We start from the raw sequence: 15,957 nt of genomic DNA on the forward strand, positions 1-15,957 counted from the left end.
TTAAATTTTATTTTCATCAAAATAAAATATTTATCTTAAAAATATAATATGATGACAGAGAGGCTAACATTAGCAGACATGTATAAAAATTAACATATCTTTCACTTTTATAAATATAATAATATATTGTGTAAAATGAATAAACATAGAAAATACTGCTAAAAATTCAGTTTTGAAATGCGGGTAAAAATTTAACATAAATTAAATAAAAAATAATTGTCAAATATGTTTTTTATGCACATATTAATATGTTTGATAATTAAATGCAAATAAAATAAAATAAATATATAATAAGAAGCAAAAAATACGTACGATAATTTAAACAGTTGATTATTTACAACATGCAAACTATACACTATTGTATTTGAAATAGCTTAATAAATTTTTAAATATATAATTAAAATTAAAAATATATAATACTAATGATCTAAATAAATATATGCATATAAAACTGAAAATAAAATCCACACGGTTGTGCGGATCGAAATCTTGTGTATAGATTAAAATAGGTGGTGACAGATTTTTTTGGATCAATTTGACCCATTCTAGATTAAAGTCCACAAAGTACTCCCCAAATATGGTTTGAACAATTGAACTCCTTAATTGTATTGAGCCGAAAAAGAAGGTAAAGAGACCAAAAAAGAAGTTTGTTTACTCTCATTATCCCCTAAACACAGAATTGATCAACTCTTTCAGATTCTTACACCCAATAATCTCAATCTCTTTCAAACCCAGCGATTTCAGTGACTTCTCCACTGATTTGGGAACCACACATTTGATGAAACCTAGCTTTGCCACTGTACTTACCCTTTTCTCCATTCTTGGCACCTGTATTACCATTATGATCCTTTTAATCACACTTCATCCAAATTCTAAATAACAAACAGTCAGCTGATTCTTCCAATGACATTTGCTTACCGTGCGAATTTCGCCTCCAAGACCAATCTCGCCGATGAATGCCACGCCGTGAGGAATTGGAAACTCCAAGAAACTGCAATCAAAACAATTGTGCAGCTATAGTCCCAGGATAACACTCTTAAGAGACCAAAGAGTAGGTAAACAACGCCTCACCTGCTACAAATTGCTGCTGCTATTGCAAGGTCACCAGCAGTCTCAGAGAGAGCCATCCCGTTAGCAACGTTCAGAAAGATACCCTACAAATACCCAAATTATTTATTTATTAGCATTACTAGGTGAGTAGTATTCACATAGAGAAGACTGGAGTTTGATACGCTTCCTATCATTTATTTTAGCACCTTCTATGTTTTTAGAGGGAACAAGATTCACATGGTGGGCAATACTGCATATTGACACAATACTTACAGATTCCTGAATCCTAAGTCCAGCTTGCTTCATAAGAACCTGTGACATGATAGACCAAAACATACCAATAAGATAAAGGTTAAATAGAAAAAGTAAAGAGGGACTGTTCCAAACGTTATTGGTTTTGGACGACAAGCAAAGACGTTTGTTGCACTAACCGCAATTATCATGTCAGCTCTGCTTGCTTGAACACCATTGACATGCCTTGAAACTGTTGAGCCAGTCGCACACAACGCCTACATAAAGACAAAAGCAATGTTTCAGTAGGAACTACAACACATATGGGACTGTCGTCTATTAAGAACCTACATACTACTGCTAATGAAAGTCATGATTCTCTCATCATACTGACAATTTGCAAAATCTATTAGGACTTTCAAAACGCAGTTTGGAGCCCTTTTACAACTGATATCCTGAAGCATAAGAAAAGAATTATCTGCTGTTCTACCTGAACTTCAATGAGGAAACTCCGAGATCCATCCATAACAACTGCTACAGCTAATCCAGCTAAAACATCTGAATCTGTGTTCTGTTGACTAAGATATATACCACTAGGGTTTGAAACCACTTCAAGCCCTGATTGCGACATTTCAAAAACTCCGAGCTGACAAAGACGACAGACACGAATTTATTTTTCTTAAATATCTCGAGTTCGAACTAAGACAGTTGTAGAAGAAAAAAACCACCAAGGGCAGACAATATTATGAATTAACTGGCATACTAGTTTTACGTGGTTATATCAAGGATTTTCATACATACTTCATCAGTCGACCCAAACCGATTCTTCACAGATCGAAGCAACCGGTAAGTTGAATGTTCTTCACCCTGAAATTTGAAAGAAAAGAAATGTCAAGTTCATAGTCTAGAAAAGAGGTTATCAGACTAATCAAAGCAAAACCAGAAGCATATAGTTAGAACTACAGAGTGCCATTTATTGACGAAGATATCTTAACACACCAGAAAACAAAAAAGCGGATCACCTCCATGTACAAAACAACATCTACTATATGCTCCAAAACACGAGGTCCTGCAATATCTCCCGCTTTTGTGACATGTCCAACCTAAACCAGAAATTAGTTTGCATAAAAGAGCTGATCCAGATATTCAAATTAGATATAGGAAACAATTGGCTTACTCACCAAGAAAACAGGGACATTTGATTTCTTAGCAAACCGCAACAAGGTTGATGTGCACTCTTTAACCTGTAACCATCAGAGGTTGCCAAAAAAAAAACTAACCTTCTCAGCAAACAATAACAAATTAAGGGATGTGGAGGTCGTTCTTCATCTACAACATAAGACTACTAAAAGATGTGTGATTCTATATAGATGGGAGGAAACAAAAACCAGCTATGGCTTAACTTTCTTGCTCATAGTAATTAGAAGAGTATTTTAGTCAGGAACTAAGCGAATACAGGAGGAATAAAATTGAACCTGTGTGAGACCGCCAGCGCTTCCAGTCACCTCTTTTAGATAAACCGTTTGAATTGAATCAATGATGAGAGCTCGCGGAGAGAGGCGATGAGCTTTTGTTAGAATATCCTGAAATAAATTAAAAACAAATGATTCGCTTCATCCAAATTACAATGTTTTAAGAGAAACAGTTAAAAGGCTTAAGAATATCACAAAGTATAGAGTCGGTGTCTGACATGAGGAAGATTAACAACTAGCACAAAAAGGAAGGAATACCCCTTGCACTTCTAAGGCGCTTAGAGAATGTAATTTGTTTATTTACGATAAGAGAATACTAATCCACAAAAAAAAAAAAAGTATACCTGAAGATCAGAACTGGAAAACAGGTAGAGCTCGTCTGTTTCAATTTTCATCCTGTCAGCTCGACTTCCTATTTGGTCGACACTCTGCAGTTGTGCATATACTCAATCCTTCAGAACATATTAAAAGTACAAACGGACAAAAAGAGAGAAGAAAAACAGCGTAAGAACACTTAAAGCATCTTAAGTAGTTAGTTAATAAAAAAGCGACTGGGCATATACTCAATCCACGAGTTTGAAACAGTATCTAGATGGGAGGATATTAAGGAATGTGACTACGAAGTCTACAGCCTACCTCTTCACCAGAGACATACAAGACCGGTGCTGGTTGGGCCAAATCATTCCCCTCAGCAATTATAGATGCAATCTTCCATTCAAGAAAAAAAAAAGAGAGAGAATCAGTGAGCCACTAATCAAAATGAGGGAATATTGGAAGAAAAAAAAATCAATTCAAACATTATAAATCACATATCTTAACCTGCAATAACAAGGTACTCTTGCCAATACCAGGGTCACCACCAATCAAAATAAGTGAACCTACCATAGTAAGGCAAAGGTATTAAAAAAAAAAGAGAGCTTTGGATAAACTGAAATAAAAGAAGACAGCAACCAACCAACCAACCTGGTGCAAGACCACCACCAAGCACTCTCCCAACTTCATTCCCAAAAAGTCCTGGCCTTAAAAAACATAACACATCACAAGAATTGATATCCCCTTTCAACAAACAGTATCCTAGATTGTAACAGAATCAATTCATCACAAACATACAATGAAATTCTCCACTGCTGATGAGTAATCCCATCGATAACAGAACTCAATTTGAGTGGCTGAGCAACTCCTTGCTCAGGCAACCAAGCCAAACCAGCACCTTCCGAGCCGCCGCCGCCGCCGCCGCCACCAACACCACTTGCACGTGACTCAGAGCCTTGAGAGAAACGCCGCATGGTCCCAACTTTGTTGCAAGAGCGACAGCTTCCCCACCATTGCCCTTCCGAATGGCCACAGCTCTCACAAACCCAGGAGGTTTTCACTTTACCTTTCTTCTTGTTCATAACCACTTCCCCTGGGTCCCACCCCCGACCAGCTTTTCTGTGCTTCTTCTCCTCGGGCTTGTCCTCTTGTCTGCTCGAAATCGCGCCTTTTGCGATTCCGGAAGTCGTCTGGGTCTTTGAATCGACGTCTGAGATGGAATTGGAGGTTTGATTGGGGAGAGAGTCGAAAACGGAGGAGAGGCGGCGGGCGGGGATGGTGAAGGAAGATCGGAGGAGGAGGAGAGAGTTGGCTCGAGTGTAGAAGCATCTGAAGCTATTCATATTTGAGATTGACGACATCAACAGGAAAAAAAATCTCAGAGAATATTGCTTGTTAGGGTTTGAGGTTGGGAAACCCGCCAATTTCACAAATATGTTTTTTGCCGCTATGTCTTCCCTTTCACATTTTCCCCCATTTTTCTACTTATGCACCCTGCACTAAGGGGAATCAATTGCTCGAGTGCTCCTCACCTAAAAATAATAATTCTCAAATAGTCATGCCCGAAAAATTTAAATTAAATAAATTTTTATTTAAATCCAAAAAATTAACAAAACTAAAACAAACTTGCATAACTACAAGTAGGGATGGCAATCAAGGACCTGGACCGCGGGCCTGGCCCGTAAAGACTTGTTGCAGGGCGGGATTGGGTCTACATTTGATAAACCCGCAAAATTGCGGGGCTCGCGGGACGGGTTCAAAGCGGGATGGGCTCAAAGCGGGACGGGCCGAAAGCGGGATGGGTTAAACCGCGGGATTTTGAAGCTTTGAGAGAGAGAGAGAGAGAGAGAGAGAGAGAGAGAGAGAGAGAGAGAGAGAGAGAGAGAGAGAGAGAGAGAGAGAGAGAGAGGATTAGACATTATGGAGCTCCGTTGATGGTGGTTTCAGGGTCGATGATGCTTCCAGTCTCCCCAAACATCTCTGATCTGCACTGGTGGAGCTTCTTCAAGCCATCATAAATGATAATAAAACATTTGTTTTGTATAAGCTTAATGTATTGATCTTGTAAGATTATGCTCGATCATGTGTAAGCTCAAACTCAATTATTGTCTATGTTTGTTTGTACATGTAGAAACAAGTAATGTAATACCGCGGAACGGCCCGCGAAGGCCTACATATTTCGCGGTACGGGATTGGACAGCTAGTTTGAGGACCGCATCCCGCGCGGGACAGGTCCGCCGTGTACCGCCAGAAACCGAATCCGCAGCGGTTCGAGACGGGATGGGACGGGAGAGCCCAATTGCCATCTCTAACTACAAGTCAATGAGAAGCATTTAACGGACCATCTGGATCTGACCCATAAAATTTAGTTCAACTTAGATTATTTTGTTAATAAAACTTCAGCTAATAAAATTATATTATTAACAAAATAATCTAAGTTGAACTAAGTCGCATTTTTAGTAAACTGTAAAACTTAATGAAAACTTTGATAAATTTGGTCTAACTGTACAACTTAATAAAATTTCAATTAATTTAGATTGTATCTTTTACATTTGCAATATGTTATGTTTTTAAATACAGTGTTGTTATTGATATTTTGACCTTATTTATTGAAGTTAAAAATATAAAAAATTATGTAAAATATATTTTACATAAACTTAGTAAAAGTAGATAAAAATATGTGTCATGACTCATAAACACACAACTAATCTTCAACTGGTCAGTGACCAGCGGTCAAATGAACATCATTGCAGAATTCCCAAGCTACACATTGCCAGAAAAACGATTGCATCTCCACCGTATTCTTGATCCATCTAAGAAGACTACAAACACTCGATCTTTCTTATTAATTTTTTCATCATTCCTCTCTGCTTCTTTTAGCAGTTCTCCCAAAAAAAATCCACAAAAATTCTAACTTTCAGGGGGTTTCTCTTAGATTTTTACTACCCCCTAGGACACAATATGAGTTTCATATATCAAGAAAAGACACAATCCACTTGAAGAGCACTTCTTCTCTAGTCAAAGACTCCACTGCCCCTAAGACTAATCGAAACTAAACCGGTTGGTTTCGCCTCAAACCAAAAAGTTAAACCAATATCCATTAAACCAAACCCCAACCCTTGTCTGTTCATTTTCTTTCATTTCCCCAATTCTCGCACTCTATCTTTCTCTCCCAAAGAAGCGGCGGCGACGACGAACCCTAATTCCCGAAATCTCGCCTATCTGTTCGTTTAGTCCCAGGATTTACCAGTTTGCCGGTTCCGACTACTCTTAAGTTCTTCTCCCGATATGAAAGGTACGATTCCTTCGACTTTCTGGGTTTTCGATTCCTTCGACTTTCATACATATTTTGAAGTTTTGCTATCGTTTGACTGTCATTATAACAATGTGCTTCCAACCAGAGTCTTTTCTAGGGTTTGTAATTGTCTTTTCTAGGGTTTGTAATTGTCTTTTCTAGGGTTTGTGATCGTGTTTTACTTTTGTTTACTTCCAACCAGAGGTTCACACTGTCTGTCTGTTTTCTTTTGTTTTTGTTCTTAGTTGAGTTCTGTTTTGATACTCACGTACTGGAGATCCATTGTTTTGTAGGACAAAAGAAGAGTAAACCCGACAAAAGGCTCCCATCCAGGCTCTTCGCGACAGATCGATTCCCCACCGGTCGCCATAACATTTTCTCCAAGCCAGACATTCTACCTTTCATTCAGAATGTCCTAAAGGACACGGACGAGCTGCAGTACATCAAGAACTCTTGCTTCGGAGGGCTGTTTGATCTCTCTGCACGTCAATGTCCTGTCTCCTGCAAACTTATCCACGCCTTTCTCACCAGACAACTTCTTTGCGAAGACAGGCACACCTTGTGGTCAGTTTTTGGAAGCGACGCCGTTCGTTTTGGGCTCCAAGAGTTTGGCACCATCACAGGGTTACCATGTGGTGATTTCCCTGCAGACTACGAGAGCGAACTATAAGACCAGAGCAAAGCCAACAGTGATCCAGACTGGATTAGGCTGCTCGGGAAGAAGAAGTTTGTCACTATTGCTGATCTTCGGCACAGACTCGAGACCGACATAAGGATGCCACGGCGCAAGAAGTTGCAGATAGCGTTGATACTAATCGTCGACGGTGTCCTTATTGCTCATCAGCAGAAGACACGCCCTACTCTGAAGTATGTCAAGATGGTTCAGGATGTGGACGCTTTCTGCCAACACCCCTGGGGCAGAGAATCATTTCTCAAGACCATCAATTGCATGAAACCGCCATTGGATTGCGAAGATCCTGCTGGTGAGCTTGTCAGTCTGCTGAAACAGGAAACATACCGGCTTCAGGGTTTTCCCCTAGCGTTGCAACTCCTTGCATTTCAGGCTGTCCCTAGATTGCAGTCCCTAATCCCAGCCCCCTTAGACACGCTATCAATAAGTGATCTCGAAGAACCCCATCTTCCTGTGTGCGCGAACATCAACTACAATGACATTCTACGCGTGGAAGCTGAGCAGGATGTAAGTACTCGAATTACTTTCTCAATTTTTGGTTATTTTTGCAGAACTCAGTCAACCTGTTAGTTTCATGTCTTGTTGCAGAATAATCTATATATTTACTGCTGTTAACTTGTCTGATCGTTCTGTTATTTTTTCATTTGTTTATGCAGCTTGCGGTGACCTCTCTGATACCTATCCGCATGCAACCACAACAAGAATGGGGTGTCTGGCCTGAAGCCGCAGTTGACGCCCGTGTAACCTACATGGAGAGCCTCATATCGAACAGCCACCTATTCAAGAAGCATCTATGGCCTGGGGGTTTTAGGGGCTGTCCTAAACTGATGTATAAACCTCCAAAGGAGCAACCAGAACCTAGGAGGCATGTTCTGAAACCCACCAAGACCATTATCAAACCATCCTCTTCCCGCAAGCAGAGAAGGATCAGCAACTACTTCCTAGAACAACTTCGAATCCCAGCATCACCAACGACCAGATTATCGGATTGTTGACTACGGTTTCCTCCCAGGTCTCAAAACTTCGGAAAGATTTCAAGGCGATGCGACAGCTGATCAAACGCAGGAAGACACGGAGCCACAGCACGCGAACAGCTTTTCACACAGTCATATCGTGTGACTGCAAAGCTAATCTTGAATCAAGAGGCTGTCAAACGAAACGAAGAACAAACTACAGAGGCTAAAGCACCTACAACAGTACTTTTCTATCTCTTTTATCTTTAACAACAAAGTATGCTATTACACATAACAAATCTAACTATTATCGTCCACTCGTAGGAATCTCCTACACCTATGGAGGAAGACCCGACTCACTGCAACTCACCTGTTATCAGCCAATACGGAGCTCAGCAATACGGCATACGAGAACACAGATCCCCCGTCCACATGAACCTTGCACACACAGACCTGGAACCAATGGACACTGAACACAACCTTCCTGAACACAAGAGCCCTGCACACACAGATTCTGAACCCAAGGTAACTGACCTCCGACTTCCTGTCCACAACTCTCCAGAGCCCACTACTTCTGTTCCACCAGTTCCAGAAGGCACTACACCAGTAAAGTCCTTACCACTCGCAGCTTCACCCTCTGCCACTCCCCCCTGGCTGTACACTCCGGAGTCGCCACCTGTCATATACAAGTCAGAGATCTACACTGCTGCTGATCATCCTAACAGTCCTGCCTTACACCACCTCCTCAATGAAGGTCTTGAAATTTTCGATCCAATAAGTCCTGACGCTTCATCACTTGAAAACCCACGTTACGACACTTCAACGAGAAGAGATGATCAACCTCCACCACATCCTATCACTCCAGATACCTCTCCCACGAAAAGCAGCGGGTTTGAAGAGCATGCGGCCACAGTCAACGCCTTCGCTGCAACTGCTACATCCAGACGGATCTCAATACCTAAACTTAACTTCGACCAGAGTCAGGTACTGATCATTCTTGTCTCTTTACCGTTGTTTAGGCCCATTAGGACACAATGCTTAAGTCCAAATCTTTTCTTGTCCAGGAGGATAATGCGACGGATGATTGTACTGAGCTGAGCGACTCATCGCCAGCAAGGCCGACCCCAATGCATCAGCCTTCCGAAGAGGAAGCGTTGCTCGCAGCTGAGCTGTTTAATTGTACGTCTGTTCCAGCGATTTGCCTCGTTCCCCCCCCCCCCAGAGACGATGTGGGAACGATTCGACTCCACTCTCCAAACAAAACAGCATGTGTAAGTGCAATCATTATTTCATTAGTAGCGTTATAAATCTATCCGAAGGCCCTAACAGAATTACATTTTGTGTGTCTAATGTCCTTTCACAGGTTGCACATCACTCCCTCTAAATTCGACTTCTCCAACAAATTCGTGCTTGAGATAGCGGAGCCGCAGAAATGGGTTACCACATTTGTAAGTGTCACGATAAAACCATCTCGATATGTAGTGGATGTTATCATATTGTCTAGTAGCTATTGGAGGTTGTTTAGTTTCAGATGAACACTTATCGCGTATGTTGATTGTTAGATTGTAGGCAACAATTATAAAAAAGCATACGGAAGCTTCTTGGGATATTTGGTGATTGTGTACTTGTAATAGTAGTTCCTGATTGTTTTGTTTTTTGCTGTTTATCTTCATGCAGCACATGGAGATTTTGATGTACATGCTCGCTGGTAGGCACCAGGTACTGCTTGAGAGGGAGAAGCTTGCGTTCACAACACCATTCCTAACGTCAAGTATTCAGGAGGTGTGGAAGAGGTTCAAACTGATCAGAAGGAAAGACAGATTCAAATGGGAGAAGAACCTCACATACTTGGTGCTTAAGCCGGGGGGGGTGGAATGGAGGATGTTGTCACCATATACACCCCAATGATCTGGGGGGATAGACACTGGGTTGGCCTGGCGATAAACCTCGACATGGGATACGTCGAGATCATGGATCCCCTCCCATCGCTTTACGGTGATAAGAAGGTTGTGAAGTTTATGGAGGCTCTACTCACTTCACTTCCCTACCTAGTCAAGAAGGTCGCCAAACCCCAGCAGACTCAGTTCCGTGGTCTTAAGCCCTTTTACTGGAAGAGGATGAAAGACATCTACATAAACGAGCGTGGAGGTGATTGTGGACCCCTTAACATCAAGTTCATGGAGCTCCATGCTCACGGTGATCCAGATCCACAGATGTCAGGTCTCACAGACACCAATGTGGACGACATGCGCAAACAATACGCAATGGATGTCTACAAGACCATCGTTCTACCTGCCTATCATGCCCCAACCAATGCCTTGAACAAAGATTGTGTCCTGTTACTGCTGTTGTTTCGATTCACCTCTCTCTCTCCATGACTATTTCTGTTTCTGTTATTTCTGCGTAGAATTCTCTTTGTGTTCCTAAACTATTTTCTGCTTCTAACTACTACTTTCTATCTATTAATCGTTTCCTAGTGATTGGGTTCCATGTTCACTTTGTTTTTTGTTTAAATCCTAGATTTTTGATCGCTCACTCTAAACTAAACCAATAAACAATTTTGAATCTTTCCAAAGATGACTACTCAAAAAACAAATTAAGAGTTAAACCAATTAAATATGTCCATACCGTTTGGTTAGACCGGCATCAACAAACCGGTCTTCTCCGTAAACACTTTCTCTTGCTTAAATCGTCTCATCCCAAATCTCAATTAGGGTTTCACCTCCAACGCATCTTCTACATAGAGAACTCGTACCTTCATTCAGATCCCCCCTCCAGATCGATGAGCACCTCTTCATCTACGTCTTCCCGATCGGCGGCACGGAGGACAGTCCACGGCGTTCCCATTAAATGTTGGTGTGGCAAAGGACTCGTTGTCTGGGCTTCAGAAACCAAAGAAAACCCATTCCGCCGATTCTACCACTGCGAAGTAGCACTTCAGGTAAATTCTACCGACACATACAACACACCACCCAAACCACACTAACTGTTATGATTATGATATCGTTTTGACATTTACATTGATGATTTCAGAGGAAAACAGAGTCACACCTCTTCAAATGGGAAGACGAAGCCATTTTAGACGAAGTTAGGATGTTGGATGCGAAAATCATGGATCTCGTACACGACATTCAGACATTAAGCAAAACCGTCTCTGAACAGATAGATCTACACAAGGCTGAGTGTGTGTTCAAGGTGGATGAACACATCAAGCAGATGAAGCAAGAGATTCGTCAAGCCACAAGACATATGAAAGAAGAGTTTGAGGCTATCGTGTCTTCAAACACATTGGTAAAACCGCTTGCCGACAGTGGCACCACCCACAACTTTCTTGCTGCTGTGGCAATCGTTGGAGCAATCGCATGCTTATATTGGAAGTTCCTTTAAACTTTTTTATGGCTCTGTAATTCTCATCACTTAATTCTGTTTGTAGTAATGTTATCTCACTAGCCCATACTATTTAAGAATCAGATTATTGCTATGTAAGAATCTAAAATGTTTCTCAGTTCCCAGTAGTGTCTTAATGCTTACTCCCTTGTGTTCGGTTTACATTTGTGGACGCAATTGCTGTGTTCGGAGAACGCCTGTACTGTCCCGAACACAAATTATCATAAGAGGAAGTTGGTTTACTCTATTCTTTACAACTTTGTGTAGGTTCTCAATTCCTTCATTCAAAGGATAAACTAACTCCTAATTTAGGCTGTCTTAGCATAAATCCGATAAAATTAATTTGGAAGAAAGTTAAACAAAATATGGAAACAAGTTAAACAATCCTTTCCACAACTTAAAAAAAAACTTATCCGCAAATAACCAAATTAAATTGATTAACTATGTTTGAGCAAGGGAAAGTAACAGGATTCCCTCATCCAAATGGGTGTGCCAAGCCCAGATTTGATAACGGCAAAAAACGAAACGCGATACAAAACTCTCTATATCGGTTCGGTGCAACGGGTCCTGTTGTGCCCGGTTCCACCGCATCTTCCACACCTGTTAGGAATTAGCTTCTTCTTCTTAGTCACCTGCAGTTTGTTATCCAAGCAACCGTTATAAGCGGAGTTACCAAAAATTTGTTAAATCAAAATAAAACATATCATCTACGCACACACTTACTGGAAATTCACCAGTGGAAGCCATCCTGTTCTTCCTACGCCGGCCTGTGGCCTTGACGTCAAAGGCGGCATCACCACCTTCTTCTTCACGTCTTCAGGACATCCACATCTTTTGGATCTCCTTCGGGACTGATTAAACCAGCATATGTCTCTCTCCAAGTCGTCGTCTTGTACCAGTGACCAACCAAGGGTTCATATGTCAATCCCAAGCTGTCGGCAGCAATCATAGCATGACCACAAGGTATCTGGATCCTATCAAAATACTTGCAATCACATTTCTTTTCAGCAAGCATCACACGTTCCTTACTACCAAACTTTCCCACAATCTCGCAAGTCCAATTAGATACCGAGTTCACTTTGCTACCCTTCATTGTTGCCATGTTCTTAGTCATCTCTTTATCCACCTCAACGCTTACCACCCCTCTATGCTTCTCTGCTTTCTTTCTCCTTGCAGAGAACCACCTTGTCATCATCCTTTGAATGAAGATTACCAATTCCATGATTGGTGAAGACCTTCCTTCCACCAAAGCGTTGTTGAGGTTGCTTCAGCAATGTTACTAGTCATAATATTACAACGTTCACCCGGGAAGTTAGCCCTTGACCAATGACCAGACCCTATATTCCCCAAGTACACACCGCATGCACTGTTAGTTGCTCTAACCTTACTGAACTTATCTCTGTAATCCCTTATCCTGTAAGCAGTTGCAGCTTAGTTACCATTTTCGCCAAGTGTTTACTTGAGTAACGCGAGTTCACGTTCCGTGCCAAATGCACAATGCAGGCCCATGTTGAGCGGATGGGTAGACACATTTTACAGCATTGGAGATGGCTGTGGCACGATCAGATATAATAGCTAGACTTGGAGAATCAGCTAATATGCGTTCAACCTTCTGGAGGAACCAAGTCCACGCGTCCGTATCCTCACTGTCCACAACAGCAAAGGCCAAGGGGAAAATTTGGAAATTTTGCATCCTGTCCGCTAGCAGTAAGCAACACTCCCTTGTACTTACCTCCTAGGTGTGTACCATCAATCACAAGCACACGGCGTAGATGTTTAAACCCAGCAATTGATGCACCAAAGCAAGGAACAAATAAAGAAAGCGCTCATCTCCATCTTCATCCACCTCAGTCTCCAAATCAGCAACCGTCCCGGGATTAGCAAGTTTCAACATGTGTAAATACTCAGGAAGCTTCAGGTATGAGTTTTCCTCTGAACCATGAACGCCCATAACAGCTTTCTCTTTAGCCCTGTAGCACTTCATGTAAGATGCTGTCACTCTAAGATCTTCTAGCACCATTTTCTGCAACTCAGTAGCCATAGGTCCTTTACCAGTCTCACCAAACTTAGATTTGTACACAGCAGCACAATAACCTTAGAGGTAGCTTTGCTCTTATACCCCTGTCTTGACTCAATTGGGCATCGATGGTCTAGTTGAGCTTTCCTTATCTCATAATACCCACACCCCCTGATCTCATGAGCTGTAACACGCCAATCACAATGTTTATCAGGGCACTCACCACAAATGAATCAACCTTGTTTCTTGTCTGCTTGAAATGGAACTGGTTCTTAATAGCATATATAGCCAAAGATATCTGGCAATCTTCCTTGTTCCCAAAAACCTTGCCAACATAAATTCTCCCATCCCTCTCATCCAAGTCCATATCAGGTATCTCTGGTGCAGCGTACGTTATATCATCAAAGAGCTGAGGTATATCAAACTCCTCGTCATCCACTTCTTCTAATTTTCGTGTGGACGCACGTCGCGGCCTATCCACATTCACACTTGCATCCACACCACGAAGCCATGGATTTTGCTTGCGCAAGTCTTCATCTTTACGAAACCTAACGCCACGGCTAGACCCACCTACCTCAGCAACATGTTCGAATACATCATTTGTGGTACAGTTGTAACGGCGACCTCCACTGCCTCTCGTCAAACCAGCAACAATTTCGTCTTCATTGTATATGACATTCACAGCATTTGATCCTTTGTAGTCAGAGTCCAGCAATGGTTTCCAGAAGTCTTTATCATATCCTCTTGGTCTGACGTCTCGTTCATCAACTTCTCTTTCAGTCCTGTCCTCCTCCCCTTCACTGCTTCCGCTGGAAACTTAACCTTCAACTACTCTGTCAACGTTATTGCTACCCTCCCCACCACGAGAACCTATCCTAACTTCAGGCCCACCACTTTTACCCACGCTGTTCAACTCAGACTCAACTCTCTCAACCTCGTTTATAAACTCCAAATCGATAAAGTTCACACCTTTAGCCTTCGAAGCACCAGTAGAGACATTAACTCCGTTTAAAACACCAGAGACAGATGTCGCCGAACGCTTAGGAGCTAAGGAGACCGGCGTCACGAAGCCCATTCCAGTGTCATCAACATTGGGGCTCGAATCAACTGCTGAAATCTTCTGCTCGAAACGTACAAAAAGATTCATACAACCCTTAACCCTTAAGTGCTGCACGAAATACTTGATAGCTCCATCACTTGTTAGCTGAACTGGAGGTGTGCGAATCCCTGTGGCAAGCTCCATGCTACTTGGCGGCCAGTAGCTAAGAATAGCTACCCAACACGTCTCGTCCTTTCCAAACTCTCTCAAAACAGAACCTCCAAGCTCTTTCACAGTAATACCGTCCGAGACAGGAACCAGTCTACCCATCTGCTGTTTGTCTACAACAAATTCCCACCGGCTTCCGTGTCCACAAACCCAATCACCACAAATCACCAAACACTGCTCCTCCATGGCAACTGCAACAAGGAAAAAACAATGTCAAACGGACAGGAAAAGATGACAGAACCCAATCGTACAGTGAAAACAAGTCCCACAAACAAAAAAAAATTAACCTAGTTTGCCTCTCTTTGCCTCTTCTGTCTCCGATGAGAGAGTTTTCTGTCTTGCTCCCCAAAGCCGAACACAGCTGTGCATTAAATTCACGTCATTTTCAACCTCAACGCTCAATAAAGTTGTTCAGATCTAAGCCGCTAGTTCAAAAAGGTTTCATCAAATCCAACGGTCAGTTACAAAAAGCAACAAACCTCATCTTTTATTGATATCAAACCGATCCGACAGCTTCTAAACCGAACACAAAAACCCAAACCAAAATTGGGTCTGCCTTAAGTGAGGGTATAAGCGCGAAAGCACACCGCTACAGACAAAAAAATGTGCCTCACCAGCGCAATCTGCCTCTCAGTGTAACGAAAACTCAAAATGTGCCTTTTACGGCAATCAACTCTTTCTCTTAATAGCAACAATGAACATCATTCCAAATTGATGTGGCTTACAAGTATCTAATGACACTGTGAGTTTCACAATAAAAGAAGAATATTAATGTTGGCGGTAATGCAGCAGTGGAAGATTTGAGAAACTTTTTTGATGTGATATATTTTGGTGAGATCAATGTCGGCGATCCACCACAGAAATTTTACATTCTGTTCGACAAGCTCTGATCTCTGGATTTCTTCTGCATCGTGGCCTACTGAAACTATCTATCCACACCCAAGATTGAATGCCAAAGCATCAAAGAAATACATTGTGACATAAACATATATTTTTCTCATATGTCGTAATATATGTTTTTGATGTTTTGGCGTTAAATTTTGAGTGCAAATAAACATTTCCAGTAGACCATGATGTAGAAGGAATCCAGAGATCATACTTCCCATGTCGAAAATAATGTTAGAATTTTTGTGGTGGATTACCTACACTGATCTCACCGTAATATATCATGTCAAAGAAGTTGCTCAAATCCACCACTGCTGCACTACTGCAAACGTTAGTTTTTTCTTTACTGTAAAACTCACATTGCCATAAGATATATTATAAGCCACATGAATTTGGA

At 41.6% G+C, this 15,957-nt stretch overlaps 2 protein-coding genes across 2 annotated transcripts; one reads left to right on the forward strand and one right to left on the reverse strand.

Annotated features, from left to right (window-relative positions):
- Window positions 1–458: 458 nt before the first annotated feature.
- LOC108830162 (uncharacterized) lies at window positions 459–4,570 on the reverse strand. The gene is made up of 15 exons (XM_018603761.2): window positions 3,864–4,570; window positions 3,717–3,772; window positions 3,573–3,631; window positions 3,390–3,461; window positions 3,098–3,181; window positions 2,757–2,864; window positions 2,463–2,525; window positions 2,304–2,384; window positions 2,083–2,148; window positions 1,772–1,927; window positions 1,482–1,559; window positions 1,324–1,362; window positions 1,072–1,154; window positions 919–991; window positions 459–828 (listed from the first exon to the last, which is right to left on the reverse strand). Exons 1-15 carry the CDS (start codon window positions 4,424–4,426, stop codon window positions 661–663), a joined length of 1,749 nt encoding a protein of 582 aa, XP_018459263.1. The 5' UTR covers window positions 4,427–4,570; the 3' UTR covers window positions 459–660.
- Window positions 4,571–10,786: 6,216 nt separating this feature from the next.
- LOC130509927 (uncharacterized protein At4g04775-like) lies at window positions 10,787–11,391 on the forward strand. Its single transcript, XM_057006243.1, has 2 exons — window positions 10,787–10,945; window positions 11,038–11,391. Exons 1-2 carry the CDS (start codon window positions 10,787–10,789, stop codon window positions 11,389–11,391), a joined length of 513 nt encoding a protein of 170 aa, XP_056862223.1.
- The last annotated feature ends 4,566 nt before the right edge of the window (window positions 11,392–15,957 follow it).

This window comes from Raphanus sativus, chromosome 3 (genome assembly GCF_000801105.2).
Source record: "Raphanus sativus cultivar WK10039 chromosome 3, ASM80110v3, whole genome shotgun sequence".
NCBI lineage: Eukaryota > Viridiplantae > Streptophyta > Magnoliopsida > Brassicales > Brassicaceae > Raphanus > Raphanus sativus.